General features: G+C 40.0%; 2 protein-coding genes across 6 annotated transcripts in view; both read left to right on the top strand.

Moving 5' to 3' along the window:
- Positions 1-22,715, top strand: part of AADAT (aminoadipate aminotransferase) — a 40,652-nt gene extending 17,937 nt beyond the window's left edge. For 3 of the 5 annotated variants that reach the window (XM_045017257.1, XM_045017260.1, XM_045017262.1), the window contains exons 11-14: positions 1,627-1,691; positions 4,996-5,102; positions 5,632-5,733; positions 7,084-8,072. In XM_045017257.1, the coding sequence (XP_044873192.1) occupies positions 1,627-1,691; positions 4,996-5,102; positions 5,632-5,733; positions 7,084-7,125 (316 nt within the window). In that variant the 3' untranslated portion in view covers positions 7,126-8,072. Of the gene's footprint in view, positions 1-1,626; positions 1,692-4,995; positions 5,103-5,631; positions 5,734-6,813; positions 8,073-22,572 lie in introns of those variants that run through there. The other 2 variants (XM_045017258.1, XM_045017259.1) reach the window with 2 other exon arrangements.
- A 205-nt stretch (positions 22,716-22,920) lies between these two features.
- LOC123371773 (craniofacial development protein 2-like) lies at positions 22,921-25,026 on the top strand. Its single transcript, XM_045019652.1, has 2 exons — positions 22,921-22,925; positions 24,001-25,026. The coding sequence occupies exons 1-2, from the start codon at positions 22,921-22,923 to the stop codon at positions 24,554-24,556; spliced, it is 561 nt and encodes a 186-aa protein (XP_044875587.1). The 3' UTR covers positions 24,557-25,026.
- The last annotated feature ends 35 nt before the right edge of the window (positions 25,027-25,061 follow it).

Raw genomic sequence — 25,061 nt, 5'->3', positions numbered from 1 at the left:
CCAGTAACAAATGTGAACTCCCAGATCACTATAACATGGAGTCACAGACAGTCCCTTTGGGCTCTCCAGTCTATCTTGCCACCCAGACAAGCCGGATGTAGTGTTAAATGGTCACTGACATACACAAACACACAAAATATTCAGGTTGCTCCCAGTCCCAAGAGACCAGTCACTTACCTCAGATCAATTTGTACCTTAGATCTCACACCAAAAACAATGCTTATAGCTAAAGTTACGATTTTGTCATGGACAGGTCAGGGCAATAAACAAAAATTCACAGAAACCGTGATCTGTCCCTGACTTTTACTAAAAACATACCTGACAAAATGAAGTTCCAGCACACTGCCCTGCTGCATGCAGTGGCTGGGAGCTGCGGCCCCCTGTGGGGAAATCCCCAGCCGCTCTGCAGGGCTGGGAGCTGGGGGGAGGGCGCCACCCACAGTAGCTGAGCAGCTGCTGGGGTCCCTCTGCCGCCAGCTTGGGAGCTCTGGGGTCCCCCCCGCTGCCCTGCAGAGCTGGGAGCTGAGGGGACCCCCACCACCTGCATGGCTGAGAGCTGCCGGAGTCCCTCCACTGCCCACAGCAGTTGGGGGCAGCGCCGGTGGTGGCTGGTCAGTTGGGGGGGTCCCCTGCCACACGTGGGCTGCAGTGGTGCCCCAATGTCACAGAGGTCTCCAGAAGTCACAGATTCTGTGACTTCCGCGCCCTCTGTGGCATAATCATAACCTTACCTATAGCCAATCCTGTAATAAACTAAGTAAAGGATTATTAACTAGGAAAGAGAAATAAGAGTTATTTACAGGTTAAAGCAAGTAAACATATACACAAATGAGTTGCCATCTATGGTTCCTAAAAATGACAGAGATGTACTAATCTGTCAATTCAAAATGTCTTTCAGGGCGGACCCAGGGGTAGCCCCTAGGGATCTCTGCCTGAGTTTAGTGTCCCTGGGCATGTGTGTTCAAACAGTAAAGAGATTAACAATTTTCTTGTGACCATCTTTTATCTTTTACGCTTAGCCTTCCAGCCCATGAGATAGCTGCCTTGCATGTAGCAGTTCCAAGGTGTGATAGAGCCATCCACCAATCCTTGTGATGTTCCTTAATGCCTGGTTTAATCTTGACAGGCCTCCTGAATGGGTAGGGGGGGATGGTTCAGAGCAAACATTTTCAAAGTTATAAAGCCAAACTTATATTTTCTTATAGCATGGGATACAGACATTACAACTGAGATTCATGCATGCAGCTACTTACAGGCATTTCAGAATCTAAACACTAGATACATTCTTATAAGACTAATACCTGTTTTGAACAAAACTAGCAAACAGATGAGCTGGTTTGGTTTCCAGCTATGAGTTTGTCAGTGCTCATCTGACACCTAAAAACTTGGCAAGAGCTGGCACCTGGTTTTCCAGCATCACAGGGAACTGGAACAATGTTAGGATCTGTTACCTGAAGGTCTCACAGCAGTGGGCAGCATAACATAATCTGCACAGTTCTGTAATAGGCATATGGCATTTGTATAAAGTTATTTATACCTAACCATTTGTGGATTTAGCTCAGATGGGAGGTAGGGTGATCTTTCTCTGTATCTATCTATACAAAATTTTGAATTGTTTGTCTCCAGGGTAGTGGCGTTCTATAGGGACCAGCGAGATGCAATGCTTGCTGCAGCAGATAAGTGGTTAAAAGGTTAGTGAACCCAAACACAGGGTATATTTTCAAGCTGTTTTTCTCTGACTCCATCAACTCCATTTTCAAGAACAATCACTAAGGTATATCTGCAGAATTAAGTGGGCAAATAGGCAACATGGACAATTCAGAGGTGTTCTTGATGTTTTTTTCCACTTTTTGTTTGAACTTTGAATATCCAAACCTACGATTATCTGCTGCTCCTATTTTCTAAACTATTTGAAATGAGGGAGTGCTCAGAGGAAAGCCTCCCCATGCTGCTGTGGCAGGCAGCCATGCAAACAACATGTATTTCAGTGCAGTACGTTCAGTATTTTTTTATTTGCAGTACCTCTTTCTACGTAAAAAGCTGTACCTTAGTGACAAACATTTTAAAAGAATTGCACAAATAGTGCATGATGAGCTGTCAGGGTTGTAACAGATTGTGATAGTTAATCACAGTGCAAAGGAGGAACATGATTCTCATAGACTTTAAGATCAGAAAGGTGATCATCTAGTCTGACCTCCTGCACATTGCAGGCCACAGAACCTCACCCATACACTCCTCAAATAGACCCGTTACTGAAGTCCTCAAATCATGGTTTAAAGACTTCAAGTTACAGAGAATCCTCCATTTACTCTAGTTTAAACTTGCAAGTGACCTGTGCCCCAGGCTGCAGAGGAAGGCAAAAAATAACCCAGGGTCTCAGCCAGTCTGACCTGGGGGAAAATTCCTTCACGACCCCAAATATGGCAATCAGTTAGACCCTGAGCATGTAGGAAAGACCCACCAGGCAGATACCTGGGAAAGAATTCTCTGTAGTAACTCAGAGCCCTCCCCACCTAGTGTTCCATCTTCATCAGTTGAGGATTTTAGCTACTTGCAGTTGCCAATGGGCCACACGCCAGCATAGGCAGTCCCATCATACCATCCCCTCCAGCTTATCAAGCTCAGTCTTGAAGCCAGTTAGGTTTTTTGCCCCCACTGCTCCCTTTGGACAGATGCTCCAGAACTTCACTCCTCTGATGGTTAGAAACTTTTGTCTAATTTCAAGCCTAACCTTGTTGCTGGTCAGTTTATAGCCATTTGTTCTTGTGTCCACATTGGCACTGAACTTAACTCCTATCCCTTCCTGATATTTATCCCTCTGATGTATTTATAGAGAGATACAAAATAACACATTCAATATCAGTACCTCAGTCCTCATATTCAGAGCCCAACATGGCATTGGCAATAGCTACCTAAGAGATTGCCTTTCCCTTCACAAGCAAGGTCTCCAGCAGTAGCTGTGTTCCACTGGAACCATAAACCTGTCAGCCAGTAGGGACTTGTGAGAGCAGGAGCTGAAACTTTCACAGGAGCTGGACCTAACCATCTATCTGTGGTATTTATATGGCCCCTATTTTTATAGTATCTGAGAGCTTCACCATCTTTACCCTTACAGTTCCCCTGTGAGGTAAGGAAGCATTATTATCCCCCTTTTACAGGATGGGGAACTGAGGCCCAGAGAGACTTTGGGAGAGTCTACACTGCAATAAATAAATAAATAAATAAAAAGGTTCTTAACTTGACTTAAAATACCCATGAAAACACAGCAATTGGGCTTTTAGCTCAGATTAACAGCTCGAGCTAAAGCCTATAGGGAAGCCTGGGATTGAACTCAAACTGCCAACCTGAGTTAAAAGCCAAGTTGATGTGTCTTCCTTGCTGCTTTAAGCCAAGTTAAGAATACATCTTTTACTGCAGTGTAGACATAACCTGGGTGACTTGCCCAAGGGAACACAGGAAGCGTGTTTTAGGCCATGTCTACATTACCACTTATGTTGGCAAAATTTATGTTGCTCAAGGGTCTGAAAAAACACCCCCCCTTGAGCAACATATATTTCCCCGGCATAAGTGGCAGTGTGCACAGCACTATGTCAGCAGGAGAGCTTCTTCCACCAACATAGCCACCGCCGCTTCTGTTGGCATAGAGCAGCTACATGAGAGATCTTACTGCAACGGTACAGCCACTGTAAGGTCTCTAGCGTAGACATAATTTCATATTTGGGAATTGAACCCAGGTCTCCCAGCCAAGTCCCAAGCTAGCATCCTGAGCCCTGGAATATCCCTCTTCTCTGCCCATGTAACTCACTCCCTCAAGAGCGAAGAGTGACCATGGGCTTCACTGCACTAAGAACCAAATGCAAACCCCTTTTATTTGATCAACTCTTCTCACAGTTTAGTCATAGAGGGAAGTGAGGGTGAGAGAAAAGGAGAAAACAAAACAAAAATACCTTTTGCAACTCTGCTATTTTTCACACTGCTACTGTACGCAGAGAGGAAAGAGAATTTTGTTAGTTTTCGTTGTTAATTTTGGGAGCTGCTCAGATATATGGTGGTGAAGGCTGTAACAGTATCTTCACCTTCACCTATCCAGCCAAACTAAAGAATTAAAATAAATCTGGTAAAGCCATTTAGCAGAAAAGGCTAAAGTCATGAAAATCCTCGTCTTGCTGAAGTAATTGGCTTCTTACTTTATGAAGTTTGACATAACTAGCAAGTTGAGGCTTTGGAGTATTCTGTGAGAGGTCTTTATTCTTATAGTTTATAATTAAGCTGCTGGTAATGATCAAATGTGCCTAATAGGAATAGGGGCAGATGGCAAGTGAAACAAATAACCCAGTATATTCATACAGTGTACACATGTAATAAAGCTGGAGTCAAAAAAACCCAGGATTGTTTGGATTATTGTCCTGCCAAAAACCGATCAAAGATTGCCTCGAGGTACAAGTGAATGTGTACAGTAAAACTACCGACTAACGCAGTAAGATTCCTTTCTGTGTTCTTCCTTTCTTTTCTTATGTGGAAAAACATAACATTTTAACTAAAAATGAAAAAGAAATTCTCTTTCTAACCATATCTACATTATGCAACACATTCAGATTGCATTTATAGTAATTATGCTACTAAAGGAGCTGGCATTTGAAAAGGATGTTTTGATTACATGTGTTTAGTTGTTTTTTCAGAAATCAGCCTACCATTGTACCTTTAGTGCACCTGTTGGGCAGTCTGTAATCCAACTGTGAGAGAATCCAGAGCATCCATTTTCAACAATACCATAAAACAAAGTAGTGTCAACATTACTGAATTACATCTGTATTAATTTTGTCAGGGGGGACCTTAAATTCTGCAGGTAAAATCTTGTCTCCATTGACGTCAATGGCAAAACTCCCACTGACTTCATTGGTGGCAGGATTTCACCCTATCTTTGTGTCTTTGGTGTATCCATTGCAGAAGGGACAGAGCATATCTTTGTTTGATTTTTCTGTTTTCTCTCTCCAGGTCTGGCAGATTGGCATGCTCCTGCTGCTGGCATGTTTCTATGGATTAAAATTAAGGGAGTTTCTGACACACAACAGCTGATCACAGAAAAAGCTTTGCAGAAAGAAGTATGAAAAATGTCTGCTGATTTTAAAATGTAGTGGGAGGGAACAGGCATAAAGTAACATATTCTAATAACTCTCCTTACTAATGGAATGCCTGCATGGTTAATCTACATCTTTAATATGTTTGTTTAATTCTGCCTCAAAACAGATACAGAGAGAGCTAGCCTCACTATCCATTGTTTCTATTTTAATAAGAGAAATTAAGTGTGATTTATTCAATAATTTGTACAGACAAGTGTTATGCAAAGACATCAGCTATGAGTCAGAAAGGAACCTAGAGATTTACTTCTCTGATACTTACAAAACACGAGAATGATAAGATAGAACCTGCCTATAGTTACAAATAACTAGGTTCTGTCTTTTTGTTGTGAAATATTTGATTCCAGTTTTTGTAGTCTGCCTTCCCTTTTTGGAAGGAAGGAAGGAAGGAATTAAGCCTCTTTGTGAGACCATTATTCAGCAATGAGCTATTTAATTATTTTTTTTAATTAAGAAGAAATTTGTAACTAAATGGCTAATCAATTTCTTTTAGGTGTTACTGGTTCCTGGGGGAGCATTTAACATTGATAGCTCAGTTCCCAGTTCTTATGTCAGAGCTTCTTTCTCTCTGTCTTCTCCAGCCCAGATGGATCAGGTGAGTGCAGTCTGATTTGCTGTACATTCCTGAAAAGAATGTTCCCCATGCAGTAATTGTTGCTTTGCTCCCTTACTTTTTCCCTACACGTTTTAACCAGCTCTCTATATTGTGTAGTTATCTCCCTCTTTTCCATTTCCAGTCGGCTTTTGTTTGTTTGTTTGTTTTGGTAAGTACCGTCTGAGTGGTACTTCTGAAACTCCCTTAACTGTTCCTTGCACATACTCTTATCTAGAAGAATTGTAGTGTGCTGAATCTTTAGTGTCTCTTAAGATGCACCTGCCTTCTTCAATTTTACTTATTACCACCAGATCTCACTCGCTGATCCAGCTGTCACTGAAGTCAGTGCAAGTGTAGCTACTCATTTAGTGTGAACAGGAGCAACTACTTGTCTTATTTCCCAAAGTTTGCCATCCTCAAATCTAATTCCCTTTACTCCACTGTTTTCTGTGTACCAATTCCTTATTGTTAAACAAGCTCAAGATGACCAGTATCAGGCTTCCCTATTATTCTCCTATTCAGTTTCTCCTGAGTAGTCAGTAGCACATTAGAGATGGTCTCTCCTCCAATTCAGTCTCTCTCTACTTCATGATTTCGGAATTAATCTGTGTTATTTAAGAACATCTTGGATATAATGGTTGTATTTATGATTGAGTACACATCATTGTATAGAGGGAATGGGGAGCAATTAGCTGCCCAGAGTATTGCTTTCCATTGTTTCAAGTGCCTTGAGAATTTTCCCATGTCTTTGGTCTTACTTTACTTCAGTCATTAAGGTGTGTAGCTGATGTCTAGTTATGCTTCTCCTTTGTTGGTCATCCCTTCATCATTACCTAAAGAATTTCACAGTCATTGTCTCTAGTCAAATTGCATCTTGCTAGCATTGCACATGACTTTTGATATATAACACCTTTCTTCCTCCTTTTCTCTCTCCTGTATGAGATTGTACCCCTCTGTATTACTTTTGCAGTTATGAGAATCCTTCTGCTAGGCTTCATTAATGCCTTCATTAGATTATAGATGCCGTGAGGTGACATAACAGTACTCTTGTCGATTAATATATTTGTCCTTCTGTTTCAGAAGAACTCCATCTTTTCTTCTAATTTTTTATGTTGAAAGAACACGCCAGATTATTTAAGTGGAAGCTCTCCCCACTTTCTTGAAAACTTAACGCACTATTAATATCAAATTGAATAGAGAACACAAAGCTTTACAATAAAGTTCTAAGACTTCACACAGCTGGGTTCCCCTGTGGTTAAAATAGTTTCAGAAATTCTATTTAAGATTTAACATATTGCCTGCCTATCTAATGCTGGGATGTGAACATTAACCATCTTGCTTTCATTGTAGGCTTTTCAGAGGCTGGCTGAGCTTATAAAAGAAGCTATATGAAGAGACCAAATGAAAACCATCTACCAAATTAAAAGTCCCCTTCAAAAAAAGTGCACCTTCATTAAAAGAGGATTTCATAATGGCATTTAAGGAGCAAACCACAATACAGTGTATATTTCCTTAGTTGGTATGAATGCTTTGGGAATTTAAAACATGGATAGAAGATCACCAAAAGACCTCAGAACATGCCTTTTGATAGGGAGTGCAGAAAGCTATAGTTTAATTAGAAATGATCTCGTTCAACCTATTAACTCCTTTTTATGACAGGCAATATCATATAAAAAGACTATTATTCCAAATTACAATGCAGCTATAGTATATGGTTATGTGCACAGTAGCAATAGTGTAGTTGAAATAAGAAGATAATTCCATTCTAAACCACTCTTCATTTTCCCATAACTTCCTCAAAATTGTGCTGAACCAGATCTTTTCCAAAAGTGAATTTTAAAAGAAGGTTTGAACAAATTCTATTCAGTCATTTTGAATTATTGGCGGAGGGAATAGCTTTTCGATCAACTTTTGAATTAACTCAGGGATGAACTACATAACTTTTGACTTGACATGACACATGAGTGACAAATGCAGTCCTTGCTAAATTTGGCTGGGAAAGGACTTTGAATTAAAGTAGTTAATTTTTAAAAATGGTATACTTGATATGTACAGTAAATTATCTTACTTCAACTACACTATTGCTATTGTGCACATAACCATATACTATACATATGCTATTTTAGGTGCACATTTCAAACTGTGGAAAAACTGTATTGATCAGAAAGTGTTTCAATGAAATCGCTCAGAACCCTCTTAACCCAACCCTTTCTGAACTCTAAAATCACATTGCACCAGCAAATTAACTAATGTTTGGTCAGAGTAAATTGACTTAGGCACTTTTGAAAACTTGCAATTAGACTCTGGTTACAAATAAAAGGAAATTAGTTTGCACTCTTTGCCATGGGACAGTTTATTTTGATCTGAACCACTTGAGCAACGTATTTGCGAACATAAGTGGTAGCGTAGACATGGCTTTAGACCAGGGGTGGGCAAACTTTTTGGGCCGAGGGCAGGGGGTTGGGATGTGGGAGGAGGTGCACTGTGCAGGAAGGGGCTGGAGGGGTGCCGGGTGTATGAGGGAGCTCTGGGAAGGCGGTTGGGGTGCAGGAGAGGTGCGGAGTGCAGGAGAGGGCTCAGGGCAGAGGTGCAGGAGGGGTGCGGACTGTGGGAGGGGACATGGGGCGGGGTGCGGCAGGGAGTTGGGGTGCAGGAGGGCTGTGAGGTGCAGGCAGGGGGCTTAGGGCAGGGAGTTGGGGGGCGGGGTGCAGGCGGGATTCAGGCTCCAGCCCGGTGCCGCTTACCTAAAGCAGCTCCGGGGTGGCAGTGGCACGTACCGGAGCCAGGGCAGGCTCCCTGCATGCCTGCTCTGGCCCTACGCCGTGCCGCTTCAGGAAGCGCTGTGGACCCGTGAGGGCAGAGGGCTCCATGTGCACTGCCCTTGCAGCGCCTCCAGGTACCTCCCCAAAGCTCCCATTGGCCGCGATTCCCTGTTCCCGGCCAATGGGAGCTGCAGGGGGCGGTGCCTGGAGGCAAGGGCAATGCACAGAGCCCTCTGCCCCACCCCCAACCCCAGGGGCCGCAGAGCCACAGGGGGCAATCCCGAGGGCCGGATCCAAAGCCCTGAGGGGCCGGATCAGGCCCATGGGCCGTAGTTTGGCCACGCCTGCTTTAGACTGTAAGCTCTTTGGGGCAGGGGCTATCATTCACTACATGTTTTAATCGTGCCTAGTGCAATGTGGCCCAACCTGGTTGTGCCCTTTAGGTGCTACTACAATATGAATGTTCAATAATAATAGAGTGAAATGTGAGGTTTTTACTCTATTTCTTTTCTCAGCCACATATATTAATGTTGACAGGCTATTCTTAGAACATTTTAAAATGAGTTTTTTGTTAGCTTCCAAGAATATTTGAAATCTTCAAAGCACACATGAAATTTGGAAAACATAGTATATGGTGGAATGAGGTGACATACCTAGTTAATTAAAATAAATGAGTTTTATTGAACAAGGAAATAAACGTCAATGACATTTTAAACTGATTTTTCTGAATGAATTGTTTCCTTTTTTAAACAGAATTAGAGTAAAAATGTTTGACCAAAAGTGCCAAGTATTAGTCAATGTTTTATCAGTAGGATTTTGCATAGAAGTAAGGCACATGTATATTAATTTTGCAGAATGCAAACAAAACGCAGTTCCATTTGCTGCCTGCCTGACTTTTTTTTAATAATAGTCAATTTAATATGAAGAGAATTTTTGTATTCTGACTGTGATGAAACATCTAAAATGATGCTAACATCCTGACGAATGCAAAGCTGCTTGAATGAACAATGGCAATAAGGTTATCTGTGTGCTTATTGTCTCACTGAGCTTCTCAAAGCATGAGTCCTCATCTTCTGTGCTGGAACATTCAAGAGAATTAACCGTTCCTGGATGAAATCAGCTGGAGACAGGGGTAAAATACCAAGCAACAGCTACAGGCAGATGAACTAATAAGGCAAATGGGATTTGGATATGAGTCGGGATATCGTTTCTCAGTATTTAAATAGCTGGGGAGTTTTAAAGAAAAAAATCACTACTCTGCAGTACTGGATTTCAACAGTTGGAGGAACTTAGCACACCCCAGTTGGTGGGGGAGCTCTGTTTCCCCATCCCCCACCTTGGCCTCACCTTTGCTTGGGCTAGCAGTGGCAAGTCCCTCCAGCAGCACCACAGTGGGTCCCTCCACAGCAACTGATCTGGTGGTGGTGTAGGGTCCTCTTGCTGGATGCTAGCCACAGGCTCAGGCAGATATTGTTCCATTGGTTATGCTCGGGTTACGATTTCAGTTTCAGGTTAACTTATTTTCTAAAGAAAGCTTAGACTCTAGCCTCATATTGTGATGCCAAGAGCTCAGGCCCTATGCTCAGACCTACACCGTCTGTGCCTTAATCCAGCCCTGCTGCCTTTTCCAGTTATACAGGTTTCATTTGCATGGTATCTCTGCTGACATATAACTAGTTCTCCAATTGTCTTCAGCAGGAAAAAGAATTAAAACTGTACAAAAAAAAACTATGTATTTCTGATGTAAAAGGACCTTTTAAAACTGCTTTAAAACCTTCACTGGGTCCACATAAAAACTTTATACTGGAATTGCTATATTTTGTAAGGAATGCGATGCTGCTTCACATTGCAATGGGCCAACACATATAATAACCCTTTCCAAATCCCTCGCACAGAGACAGTTCAACTCACTAAGCAAGTCTCAACAAGAACCAAGACCCACACACACAAAATGATTTTCTGGCTGCAATAAGAGAAAATTAAAAACTTAATTTTTGCACCCAGCCAATAAATCTTACAGTAGCCTAATTTTTACAGGAAAGATTCTTTTTGCAAGTTGCCTATGGCTCAGAAAGGAAAAAGTATAAAATTTTCATCATTCTCTAATCCTGTTTGTCTGATGCCTAAATTGCTAGCCTCTCTGAGCCTGAAAGAATCAAAGCCCCTTTGGGTCCTTGATTTTGAGTTATCTATTCTGGCCCTACTGTGTGACCTATGGGATCAACTGCAACAAAGGCCAAATAGTGAGTTTTGAATACTCACAGCAAACTATTTAATCAACTAGCTTCGGATTTAAAAATAAAGTTTTTTTTTTTAAATGAAGTAAATTAGAATAGCAAATTTAAGGAATCGGTGATCAGCTTTTAGCCATTCTGCAAGCAGAAAAAGAGACTAAATTTGCTGAGTAAATTATTCACACAACTCTATTAATATCCATTAAGCATAATACATCCATATAGGCATTGATTTTTTTCATAAATACTCTCCCGTTCCTTGGCTCCACCATTAGGTAGCCGTCCATTCCATCCCTCTTATGTTAATAGCTCCTTGAATTTAAAACCAGAATCCCACCAGCATACAGTTAAGATTAATGCATAAATCATTTATTGTGTAAAAACATTGTGCTGATAAAGTTTGAGACCACAAAGGAGCTTAGGGGACAGTATGTGTGTTTAAAGGTACAGTATGAGTGTCCTCTAATAAAGTGTGAGGGGGATGGGGGAGATTGTGCTGGATAATTATGGTGTGTTAGATCATTCCTGATCATCATCCCATTGAGTTTCTCCTGAAGACTCATTTAGTTTTGTCTTTTTTCCTTGGGTAAATTCTAGTCTGTTTTATTTCAAAACTATTCTAAAAATTAACTTTAATATTCGTTCATCTCATCTATGTGGTTTAAAAGTTTTCATATATAATTTTCTACATATATAGTATCTGCAGATATCTTCAATTACACCTTTAAAATGTGGATACAAATAAACCAGGATACATATTAAGAGCACTGATCTATACTTTGACTTTGAACTACTTGACTTTGTGCCCTAAGGTGTTTTGTTTTCTGTTTCTGATTGAACTGTTTTTGAACAGCCCACTGGAAGCAGTATTTCAGGAGGGGATGGAGTTATTCTTGTGTATGGTTTGGGATGTTTCAGTTCATATCATCCTGGATGAAAAGGGCTCTGTAAATGTTAGTTAATATTGCTATTTTGTAATTATTCTAAAATTACTACTTGGAATGCTAAGACCTCCTGTTTCCCATGATGGCTAGTCCAAAGTTCGTATATTTTTTATATGAAGATGGCTAAATGTCTTATAGATGCTTCTCCTAAAGAGTATTCCTGAACTGCACTGACATGATCAGTGATTAAAGATCTGTTGCTTATTGTACAATGTTTGGACAATATTCCTTTTTCAAATCTTGTAAACTTGTACAGAACCAGACCTGCATTAATATTACATATTAACAGGCTCTGTTATGGTCTGGGAAATTTTAACTTTAAACTGCTGTTTAGTATCTTAGCTTATAAACAACTTTGGACTATACATTTGTGTACGATGGAAAAAAAGAAATGCTCTTTGACCTCAGGTTTGGCAACGGGATTTCTTCCACCTTCCTTGAAAACTTCTGGTACTGGGCACTGACAGAGGTGGGATACTGGACTACATGGAGCATGGTCTGATCCAGTCTAGAAGTTCCTGTGTATGTTCCGGAAGGGTTTCATATTCCATAACTTCTGAGTTTACTGGTTAGACCATAGATCCACCTGGTAATGCCCAGAATGCTTCAGTGGAAGGCAAAAATGTCACAATAACTAAAAATAATACATCTAGGGGAAATATTTTAAACCACCTAAGTGAGTTAGTTGGCTGCTTTTACCCTCATATGTACACCTGAGCAGGCTGGGTCGAGCAGCACTTCCAAGCTGCCACCCTCATATGCCCCAGGTTCAGCATATCCCTATCCCCACTTTCATGTTACAATTGTTCTGGTACTAACCCACTTGATGAGCAAACTCCACAGGATTTTTGGGCACTGCAGGGATCTTTAGCTTAGGTATGAGGAGCGTTGCTGCAGAGCAAACAGGGAAGCCAAAAAAGTCCCATGGGGAGAGGGGGGAGAGAGAAGCAACCAGCTTAACCATGGAAGTTATTTATTGCCAGGTAATAACCTTACAAGGGGAGTAAAACAAATAAAACAGTTATAATATTACATTTATCTTAAATTTGATCACACAAGTCAGGTTTAGAAATCTATAATTGATCATACGAGTCAGGGTCAGAAGGCTAGAGAGCGAGCGAGCTGGGTTCTCACCACTCCGTGAAGCTTGAATCAATCGGGATTCCCAGGTGGTGGTGGTAGCTGGGGGTCTGGAGTGCTGAAGAAAGGCAGAGCCCTCAGCACGATCAGTCAGGAGAAGATGAAGTCCCAATGGAACTGATGCAGATTTTGGATCCAGGCATCAGAACAGTTAGTTGAGTGTGGGTAGGGGTTTTTGTAGGGAAAGAACAATGGTTCAAGGGGAGAACACTAGATTTGTTTGTGGGTAAACTGATGGCTCAAGAGAATATACCAAAGTTGCTTTGTTCAGGCTAAACAATAGGAGCTGATCATTCCTGGCTTTGGGCGGTGTTCCTTCGAGGGAGCTCAAAATGCAATTAGGCAGCTTCAGTATTTTGGATACCAATAAAGGATTTATTACTAGAATTGGTCTGATAAGTACTGAGCTGGGTATGTGCAGGCATGGGTTCACTGACATCTCGAGCAGAGATCCCCCATCATGCAATGCTTCCCTGCTTTTCTGGTCCCAGAGTTCCGTGCGGTTCTTGCCTTGGAATCGCTGTTCTCCATTCTATATGCTAATGGAAATGCCTCTCTGTCCCATCTTCGATGCAAATGAGACTAAGGGAGTTTTCTTAATCCTGTCACCCTTGTCTGGAGGGGTTTAGGGGAGTCTTCCACCACCTTTTCATTGCTTTTTGTAAGTCTTTCTGATCAGCTTTGGTTCAAGCAGAGGCTGGGGAGTGGGGTGGCGGGAAGGGCTTTTGTGAGTCAGACAGGCTGGACACTGTGCCCTGGTTCCCCAAGAACACAGAGCTGATAGGTAACATGTCACCACAAAAAAAAATCAATCAAAAAGTGAGGATGGCAACAGTATGAAATAATTGGTGGAATAGGTTTTTCCAAAGTGAGAAAAATATAATGTGCCATTAACTTTTTAGAAACTTGGAAGAGTTTATTTATAGTGTTAGTCAAATGTTTTGATTCCTCAAGAGAGAGTAGTTGGTTATGTTGACACTAATGCACTAATTAAGTTCAAGCATTTCAGTCCTCCTGCAAAGGACTCAAAGACAAACACTGAGGGAAACAGCAACAGATTTTTCATAAATACCTAAGAAAGAAAAACAAAGCACTTCAAATTGTCTGAAAAAAATAAAAGCCTTGATTCTTAAAGGGGCATCATCCTAGCTTCCAGTTTTGCACATGCACTTTTTGTACCTGAAAATAATTGCTGCCACAACTTTGCAAATAATTGTGAGTGCAATTCATAGCACGCAGAAATTTAGGACTTTATTTTCAGAAACACTGAGCTGCAGAGCTCCCATTGAAAATCAACCCTCTAACTGCCTATATGCATTTGTGGATTGAGCAGTTTGATTTCTAAATTCTGTGACTTGTCCTTGCATTTATTTGCAAGTGCAAAGCGGGAGATGGCTTCTCCAAAAAATGAAGCCCAATCTGTCTGGACCATATACTTTCTTACAATTTAAACAATAAAAGCAATTGTGTCTCCCACTAGTTATATCATTTTCTGTTCACTTTAAGACAAGGGATACTAATCTCTTATTCAGCCTATTCATCCTTTCCACTTAGGTTGCTTGATACATAATTCATCCCCATCATCTCTTGGTTGGAGGCAGTACAAATCCCATCACTCTTCCATTTAAGGCAGCCAAATTCACAATAGAAGGTGGCACTGTCATTGAACTGGGGGAGAATTTGATGAAGACAGCCCTTCAGTACTCTGTCTCAGAAGGGCAACTATCAGAAATCCTAACACAGTATTTTCTAGTAACAGCAAGGTCCAAAATACATAAAATGAATGACTCAAAATGGAGTTTATTCTAACTTCTCAATATGTACAACTAATAAAACTGCAGATTTGTCCCATTGTTATTTATTAACCCTTATTATAATAGTACGTAGCTTTATTTTGTCCAAGTTGAATTTTTACATTGTGTACCACTGGGAGGTTTTTATCTGTATTGTTAAGCTAATTGGCAGAAAATAAAGTATACAGAAAAACTCTGTTATACAGTCATTGTTTTATGGACATTCTGAATTCGCTCTGAAGTGATCCTCATGATATTACCTATATTTTAAAACTAGTGCCAGAATAATGCATAAGCACACAGAGGCTTTTAAAAGGCAATATGCACCGATGACTCAAGAATTGAGAAGTATGGATACGAAAAGGTACTCTAGAGTAAATGTGATTGCTGTGAACAAAGTATTAAAGTATCTTATCCCACTTGTTGTATCATTGAAATTAGTGGGGCTACTTGCAGAGTAGAGAGCAAAAGTATCAGAATATGGCTGTGACGTTGCACTCCACATGCTTTATGAAAATGTGCTTATGAATTTGAATATGATGTAACTGGCATATGCTTTATGCAAAAGGTCTCTTGTAAGGTATCATTACAAAGCTTATAATCTACTGAGTGTGTTCATCCTATTTGTTTGCATGTATTTCTATGTCTGGTGTTAGGAGAATAAGATATAAATTTGTATCACTGATGTAAACATATTAAGTGAAGGCCATTAAGGGTGCTCCAGAAACAATCAATTGTAAATGGTCTTAGTTACTTGAAAGCCTTCTTGTGTATATGTGGGCCAGCCCCTGGGGAATGGAGATGAGGGGTCTTACAGTGATATGTGACCATGTCACCTGATAATTAAATCCATCTTAAATCTGGTACTTTTCCATTTAGAAGGAGAGGTGGAGACTCAGAGAGATAAAAGATTCCTGCCTTGTGCCAAAACTATAAAAGAGGCTGGAGCAGGACAAAGAGGTGTCCAGTCATGAGAAAACCCCTGCTTACTACCTGAGATGCCTGCTAAAACTAAAAAGGAGTGTGCCAGGGGAAAGGATTGGGCCCAGACTAGGAAAGAGTGAAAGTCTGTGTAAGAAGCTTATTGGAACATCTCTGAGGGTGAGAGATTACCTGTAATCAGTTTCTTAATGTATTAGGCTTAGACTTGCATGTTTTTGCTTTACTTTGCTTGGTGACTTACTTTGTTCTGTCTGTTATTACTTGAAACCACTTAAATCCTACTTTTTATACTTAATAAAATCACTTTTGTTTATTAAGAAACCCAGAATAAGTGATTAATATCTGGGGGAGCAAATTGCTGTGCATATCTCTCTATTGGTGATATAGAGGACAAAAAAATTATAAATTAACCCTGTATAAGCTTTATACAGAGTAAAACGGATTTATTTGGGGTTTGGATCCCATTGGGAACTGGGTGTCTGGGTGCTGGAGAGGTAAGCTGCTGAGCTGTTGGATAGCTCAGCGGTTTGATCCTGTTAAACCCAGAGTTGTGAGTTCAATCTCTGAGGAGGCCATTTAGGGATCTGGGGCAAAAATCTGTCTGGGGATTGGTCCTGCCTTGAGCAGGGGGCGTGGACTAGATGACCTCCTGAGGTCCCTTCCAACCCTGATATTCTATGATTCTATGAAAGTCTGCAGCTTTGGGGGCATGGCCCAGACACTGGGTCTGTGTTGCAGTAGGCTAGCATGTCTGGCTCAACAAGACAGGGTTCTGGAGTCCCAAGCTAGCAGGGAAAACGGGCTCAGAGGTAATTTCAGCACATCAGGTGACAGCCCCAAGGGGATCTCTGTGACCAAACTGTGACAATGGCCCCTAAATTTGAAATCAATCCAGTGTTACAGCACATGTCTAAATTATCGGGTCTGATGGAATCGTTCACTATGTCTGATTGAGTTTTGTATCTTGTATGTTTTCTTTCTTCAACAGCTAAGACTATTGTGTGGTAACATTGTCAGTGTTCTCTGGGACCAGTGGGGTATTATTCCAGAAGCCCTGAAAAATTTCTTTACAGGTGCAAATGAGAAGGTGCTTTGTTTCTGCTCAATTTGAAACACGAGAGTAAAAATAAAGTGCTTTGACAAATGAATAATAACTGTGCTAAATACTGACAGTCACATAGCATCTTTTATCTAAAGATTAGCCATTTTAAAAGCTGACTTACTCACAGGATGCAGAGCTATAGAACGTTATACAGCCGATCTATCTCTCTGTAGTGTATTGACATTCTTGGTGTATAATGTTAAATTTGCTAATCTATCAAACACCTGATAAACAAATATTATCTGGCTTATTTTTCAGTCAATAACCATTTAAAAATTATTGATATTGGCTTGCCACTCACTTTCCTTGGGAAGAGCTCTTCCAGTGACAGACTTTTGGCATTCTGTAAAAGTGATCGTTGTCATTTAGTATTTGTTGTTTCTTCAGCTGATGAAAGTAGACTAGTGATGTTTTGTTGGTACCAAATTGACACGTTGCTAAATTACTCTCTACTTTTTAATCCATTAGCACCAATATTTCTTTCCCTGGATGTTGATGAGCGAATCCATGTCTAATATTCTTTCCTGGGTAAAGTCAGCTTAAGAATGCTGTATAAGGAACACTGTAGCATGCAAAGCTGTACCTGCTGTGGGGTTCTGTATATTCTCCTGTCCATTGGTGCAAGTAAATCTTATTAGCACTAGCTCAATATACACTGGTGAACAGACACTAAAAAACAGATATCCTGGCTATTAAGAGTCCCTGTTGTGGTGCTTTAACTCTCTGGAAACTAATTCCCAAATGGATGTCAACTAGGAACTGGCTGATTTCCAAGGTTAGGAGGTGGTTACTATGCCAGGGAAATCTTAGGGTTTCTGGTCACTGAGAGATGAGACTGGGCTGCATTCCTGATTGAAGTTTATTGTCTGGTCTGTTTGGGGGGGGGCTGTGTGCTATGCAAGGCTGAGAGCTTCCTAACAAGGCTCTAGCCTGTGATCCTTTGATCCCTAATCCCTTGACGAGGGGACATGGCTAACTCAGAGAGGCGGTAGCTGGGTCAACAGAAGAATTCCTCCATTGACTAGTGCTCTCTATACCAAAGGTTAGGATGGTTTAACTATGTCTCTCAGTGGTGTGGATTTTTCGCACCCCTGAGAATTGTAGTTATGCCAATGTAACTTTCCTTTATATCAATATACTGTGATACACACAGTCCCTTTAAATCAGGGGTTCTCAAACTTTTCGCAGTGTGGCTGGCCCATAACAGAAAGATCGTCTCTTGGCCTTCACACCTTCTACACAATTGTTCAGCCTGTCTTCCCTCCCATTTGCTATTATATCAAATCCCTACAGCAGCTTCATATATTGTTTACATGAAAAAGTAATAGTGCAAAGGTATTTCATATATTTCTAGTTGTCGCTTATGTAATTTAGCAGCTGGAATCAAGGAAGAGGGCCAGCAGCACTATGACTTGACTTAGACCACTGATTTTCAGTGAAATAATTGAAGTGCTTTGCTGGATTGGCCCAGAGTGTTCAGCACCTTCCAAGTTCGAGCCACATGCAACCAGAGATTGGTCCACTAAAATAAGATAATCTATTTATTTTAGAGAAAATTGGCACCCCTTTACTTTAAAAATTATACATGTAGGAAGCTGGGCAGTGTCCGCTAAGCTTATCAGAAGGTGGTGGTTATGAAAAGTAATGTTTAAGGTATCTTTGGGAGTGGTTGTCAGTGGGGCCTCAAGGAGAGGTTGCTGAGTTTGTCATGTTATATTAGACAAAAAACTATTATATTTTGGCCATGCCTCACTGATCTGGTTACATTTCCTGTTTGCCTGCTTATCTTTACTTCTATCCCACCTAATTTTTCTCCTGGTTCATCCTACTGTGTAAACTAGATAGCTGCTTAATCCTTGGGTTGTCTGTGGTCTGAGTAAGTAGTTTTAGAGAGCTCTCTTTGTAAATATTGAAAAGCTGCCTAATCACAAATGTTGCTGCTAGATGTTACAATGTGATACTTGCCTGTGCTCAGGGACTAACTGGAGTTGAAGATGGGAATCCGAGAATTGCTACTGATTTGTAAATTTACCAGATACATACTGTGAATTAACCTACCCAGATGAGATTTGGACACCAGTCATCAGGAGGAAAGTTATGTCAATCAAGTAAAAGCGAAACTTTGCAGCAGTTTCTGTCAACATGTGCATGTAACTTCTGTTAATACGAAGGGGAATTACATGCACATCCCAAAAATCAACTATAACTTGTAACTATTGCACCAATGGACCTGTTTAACATTGAGATTTCAAACCTATGAGAAAAAATTCATCAGGCATAATGCTGTGCAATAGATAGTTGCAAATTTTACCTTGGCAGGAAAAAAGCGAGAGAAAAAGAGGGCTGCAAGCCAGAATGCTGTCTGAATGTGAACACCTTCATATGAACAACAAAATCAGATTAATCTGTTCATCTTGGTGCTGCTAAGCAGGGTAAACTGCACTCGCCTGATCTGTCTGCTCTTGAGAAGGGAGAGAAAGAAACTCTCACACACAAATTGGGCTCTGAGCTACTAGTGTTATATACTTGCTCAGAGAACAGCAGCATCTAAGAAAAAAGATAATACTGGTATTTTGGAAGTTTAACACAACTCTTCTTTCTCATGATTTCACTCTTTTTGGTTCCATGTTTTGAGCCTATTGCTCATGCTAATATCCCAACTCATTTTAAAATCATAGTTCACCCAAATCTAATGTGGGTCTATGCTCCTACACTGCTCTTCCCCTAACTATGAGCCAATTGTTGCGCATTGCCACAGTTGAGAGAATTTTTTAAAATGACTGCAGGTCACCTTGAATTATACTGACACTCTGAAGGAATCTACATCTTTGGAAGCTCATCTAGAATCTACATTAACTCTGGGCTAGCTGACTAAGAGGCATTAGATCTCTAGGGCCAATCTTTAAAAACTCAGGCCTCTCTCTCAAAAGTGAGTGGACATACAGACTAGAATATGTATTCATGAAACAACCATTTGCATTTTCAAATTGGGTAAATATTCATACACAGACATATTTGTGCACACAAATACATGCTTTTCATATGCAATACACTATCTTTTGCATATGCATTTTGGAGCTCAGGTTTTGAAAGTTTGTCCCTAAGAAGGGCTAAAAGGCTCTCTTGGTTTATCTTTTACAGCTGGAGAAAGGTTTGGCCTAAAGTGATAGAAATAAAACACAGTTAATTGGGTACCAGGTGAAGTAAATAATTGTCTGCATAAAAAACTCCTTCATCTGGCCTTAGCTAGGGTCCAATAATTCGCAATGACATCACTTGTTTGTTAAAGGGTGTAAAAAAAAGTAATCTCCTAAAGGGTCGTTGCTTATACCTGCCTGAACAAGTTGGAGCTGGGGTCTAAGTACCCTTGGCTTTAGCCCATTTGTAAGTATCTTGATCAAATGCTTATAAATGTTTTGTTACCTTGGATGTAGTAAACTGCTTAATTATTTAGGCTTTTCAGGCATGTTTAGAGCAATTGTATAAATATCATTTGGCCTTTGGATTTAACAAAGGACTTTATGGTTAAATTACCACCCTGGTAGTATCCTGCATAATAAATAATAATAATTCCAACAAGAGGAAATTCAGAATATTAGTACTTTTTTGTTTCTTTTGAGGTATAACTTTATCACTCAATCCTTCTCTGAGATACCTACGCATGGACCATGAAGGTGATAGCACATTAACCACAGAATTCTGCTGGAGCTGCCAATAGAAATCAGGAAGATACTTTTTAAAAACAAAACAAAACTTTATTATCTGCTTTGTCCATACACGTTAAAGAGTATAAAACAATTATATTAAAAAACCATTGAAAAGGGCACTGTCTTGCTAACAAATAAAATGTCATTTATTGTATCAGAATGCTTACTATAGTATGGCTCTATGATCCGGACATTGGTTACTGTTACATCAAGGCTCAACTGGCAAAAGTGGGATACTTCAAGCTGTTTTAAGTATCTTTAAATGATTGTAGTATCACCCCATCAAATGATTTTTAACTAGCTTTATTGCAAATTAAAAATATTTTGATTCAAATGATGCAGTCTGGACCTTTTGGAATATTCAAAACAATGAAAGTGATTTTTGCTTTTATTACTATGATTACTAACTATTAGTAATAGGATAAAATTTAATAGTGAAAAGTGTAAGGTCATGCATTGAGGGATTAATAACAAGAATTTTGGTTATAAATTGGGAACACATCAGTTGGAAGTAACAGAGGAGGAGAAGGATCTCAGAGTATTGGTTGATCACAGGATGACTATGAGCCGCCAATGTGATATGGCCGTGAAAAAAGTTAACGCAGTCTTGGGATGCATCAGGCGAGGTATTTCCAGTAGAGATAAGGAGGTGTTAGTACCATTATACAAGGCACTGGTGAGACCTCATCTGGAATACTGTGTGCAGTTCTGGTCTCCCATGTTTAAGAAGGATGGATTCAAACTGGAACAGGTATAGGGAAGGGCTACTAGGATGATCCCAGGAATGGAAAACCTACCTTATGAAAGGAGATTGAAAGAGCTTGGCTTGTTTAGCCTAACCAAAAGAAGGCTGATGGGAGATATGATTGCTCTATATAAATATATCAGAGGGATAAATATCAGGGAGGGAGAGGAATTATTTAAGCTTAGTACCAATGTGGACACAAGAACAAATGGTTATAAACTGGACACTAGGAAGTTTAGACTTGAGGTTAGATGAAGGTTTCTAACCATTAGAGAAGTGAAGTTCTGGAACAGCCTTCCAAGGGGAGTAGTGGGGGCAAAAGACATATCTGGCTTCAAGACTAAGCTTGATAAGTTTATGGAGGGGATGGTATGATGGGATAGCCTAATTTTGGCAATTAATTGATCTTTGATTATTAGCAGGTAAATATGCCCAATGGTCTGTGATGGGATGTTAGATGGGGTGGAATCTGAGTTACTACAGAGAATTCTTTCCTGGGTGCTGGCTGGTGAGCCTTGCCCACATGCTCAGGGTTTAACTGATCGCCATATTTGGGGTCGGGAAGGAATTTTCCTCCAGGGAAGATTGGCAGAGGCCCTGGAGGTTTTTTGCCTTCCTCCACAGCATGGAGCACGGGTCACTTGCTGGAGGATTCTCTGCACCTTGAGGTCTTTAAACCACGATTTGAGGACTTCAATAACTCAGACATAGGTTAGGGGTTTGTTACAGGAGTGGGTGGGTGAGATTCTGTGGCCTGCATTGTGCAGGAGGTCAAACTAGATGACCATAATGGTCCCTTCTGACCTTAAATCTATGAATCTATGAATGAATCTAATCAACTAGTCTCTTGGTCCCATCTTTCCGAGTTCCAGCTTCATCACACTGTCTACAAATCCTGCATATTTCCTTTTGCTACACAGCAAAGGAATGCACAATAGAGTATGCTGTATTATCACTAAGTTTAGCATTACATTTTTTATTCTCAAATAATAATATACAAGTTATTATTCTCAAATAATACATCAATTACATTAAAATTGCTTGTCATGTGAATATTCTTATTTCACTGAGGACTTAGTCCTGCCATCTTTATTCAATCTATCTTCTAGTGGCATGCTCCTCAGTTTACCTAGGCTCTTAATGAAAGGACACAGACTCCAATATAACAAAGCACTTAAGACCACAATTAAATCCATTCCTATTCAACAAAGCACTTAAGCACGGATAAAAAGGTTCCATTTTTAGTCAGGTGGGATTATTATGCACATATATGAGTATGAGTCATCAGACTTCATATTTAGCACTTTGAATTTCTTGCTAACACTGGACCTCAACCTGCCAGAGCTGAGTTCCCTCAGCATATCCCAAAGGATTAGATTCAGTAGGATAAAATTAGTACTAGTCTCTCTTTTCTAAAGAAATTATTTTTTTCTTAAAATAATGTTACTGGTCTTTGTTGTTTTATTTTAGGCTTTTGAGAGGCTGGCTCAGTTTATAAAAGAAGCTGCATGAAGAGACAAAAGAAAAGCCTTCAGTGAACTAATGGGGTTTTCAGAAAACAAGGATCATTTGAAGAGTGTCCATTTTTATGTATTATTAAAAATTACAACACATCCTGTGTTCTCACCATTCTTAGTTCTTACAAGAGTTTATCTCAAACTACTTTTACTGTAATGGTATTTAAATGTGTTAATTCTAAACTCAATCATGGATTATACTCCTACAAACACATTAAATGAACTAAACATTTATTTGATCTCAGATAGTTAATAATTTTGCTATTTTTAAAACCTTATTTTTTCAGCACTTAGTAACCGTATGGAGTTTGTACCTGGAGCTCATTACAATAGCGCTGATGTATTTCGTATCAAGGATCATTGTTCCTGGTTATATTTGTGTTTTTCCTGCTGTGATTTAACTACAAAGTGTGAGGTGCAGGTTACATTTCAGTAGACTTAACTGAAAGCACAAACTGTACAGAACACAGGAAAATTATACTGGCTGAAAATTCAGAAAAAGCCTGTGAATCCACTCTTCCCACCTAGACCCTTAAGCCCAACCCTCCAGGAAAAGCCAGGGAAAACAGAGAGACTTTAGACAGAGCATGCCTGGATGGTTTAAAAAAACAGTAAATAACAGGCTCTGTGACACTGGCATGGGTGCATTCTAAAGTCAGTGACCATCACTAAAAATGCCTTGCCACATGCCACATGCCTTGCCACATGTCTTAACCCTTCTGCTAAATAACTTCAGTGGGAACAGCTCTGTGCTTTAAGGAAATCAAGCCACTTAGTAGTCTAAATTTAGAAACCCATTTATGAAAATCTTGACCTAAAAATCTGTATTCTGCTGTTGCTATTGAAAGGAAATTACCTCCTGAAATGGAGAGCTGGTTCCATAGTTGTATAGCCAGGAAGCCTGTTCAGTTTCTATTGATCAACAGTTGGGCTGGGGTGACTCCTCTTTGTGCTATTGATAGCCTTGATCCACTGTAACACCTGCTGTGCAGAATCGGCTTAATAGGAGCCCCAGAAATGCATATCTACAACATAGGAAAAATGCTCATTCTTCTCACTGTTTTTTTCTTAACTGAAGTCATCACACATGCCTGAAGATCTTGGTACAATATAAACTAAGGAATCACCTTGTACTTTATTAATTTTATATTCTCTTTTATATGTTTTAAATCATATATTTACAACAGATGAACAATCCCACTTCAACCTAACTGTATTATGAATACAGAACAACATCCTTTCTCATCCCATTACATTTTCTTTACCTACTCATTTGGTTGTAAACCTATGTTTAAAAATGCTTTTGGTTATATTAGGAGTTTCAAAGTTAGGGCTCCGTTTTCTGAGAAGGGCTAATTTTCAGGAATACTTTCCTTGGAAGATCATTCAACAATAGAGCAAGGACTGGAGGCATTGGATTCATTGTCAAGAAAGAAAGAGTTCCAAGGATAGTCAGCTGTGACATCATATCACCCTGGATAGCAGTTCTCATGCGTCAAACAAAACAAAGGAAAACGATTAAAATTATTCAGGTGTATGCTCCCATGCAGCAAGTGGAAGATGAAGAAATGGAACATTTCTATGAAGAGCTGGAGGAGGTAATGCAGAAAAGATCCACCTACACAATTATCCAAGGGGACTTCAATGCAGCAGTAGGTGGAAAGGAAAATGAGAAAGAAAAGTATGTGGGAAAATTTGGTAAGGGTTTAAGAAATTATCACAGAGCATGTCTGGTTGCATTCACAGAGGCAAACCATCTCTACACAATGAACATGATATTTCAAAAAGAACAGCATCAGTACTGGACATGGAAAAGCCTGGCTGGAGTCACACTGAATCAGACTGATTATGTAATGACGGATACTAGAAGAACCTTCAATGATGTAGCGACAATAAGAGAACGAATCATTTTCACGGGCTCAGACCATTATATATAGTGCTCAAAACTATGTGTTGACAATGTCTATGAAGACTGAGTTCAGAGAAGCCAGAAACCAAAGCAAAAATGGCACTTCAATGAAGAGGTATTTGCACAGGAAGTAAGTGAAATGGACCTTGAGTATAAGGTCCACAAGGACATTGATGAGGACTACGAAGAGTTTGTCTCACAGATAATCTCATCAGCTAAAAAGGCAAAGGCACTGAAAACACTGAAATGCAAGCAGAGGATCAGCAAGGAAACTGTGAATCTGATGGTGAGGAGGGCGCACATTAAATTAGAAGGAAAAATGGGTGAAGACTATAGAACACCATGCAAAGAAATCCGTGTAAAGATGAAAGAAGACTATGAAGACTTTAGAAAGAAGAAATTGAGAGAGGCATCCGAAAAGAATGAGAGTCTGAAGAAGGTTAAAAGAGATGTTAGGCTGAAACAGATTATGTCAGCAGCGCTGAAAGATGAAAATGGTGAAAGGACATCAGAAAGGAGCAAGATGAACAAAA

Source organism: Mauremys mutica, chromosome 5 (assembly GCF_020497125.1).
Source record: "Mauremys mutica isolate MM-2020 ecotype Southern chromosome 5, ASM2049712v1, whole genome shotgun sequence".
Lineage (NCBI taxonomy): Eukaryota > Metazoa > Chordata > Testudines > Geoemydidae > Mauremys > Mauremys mutica.
This window is presented reverse-complemented; position numbering and strand designations above follow the sequence as displayed.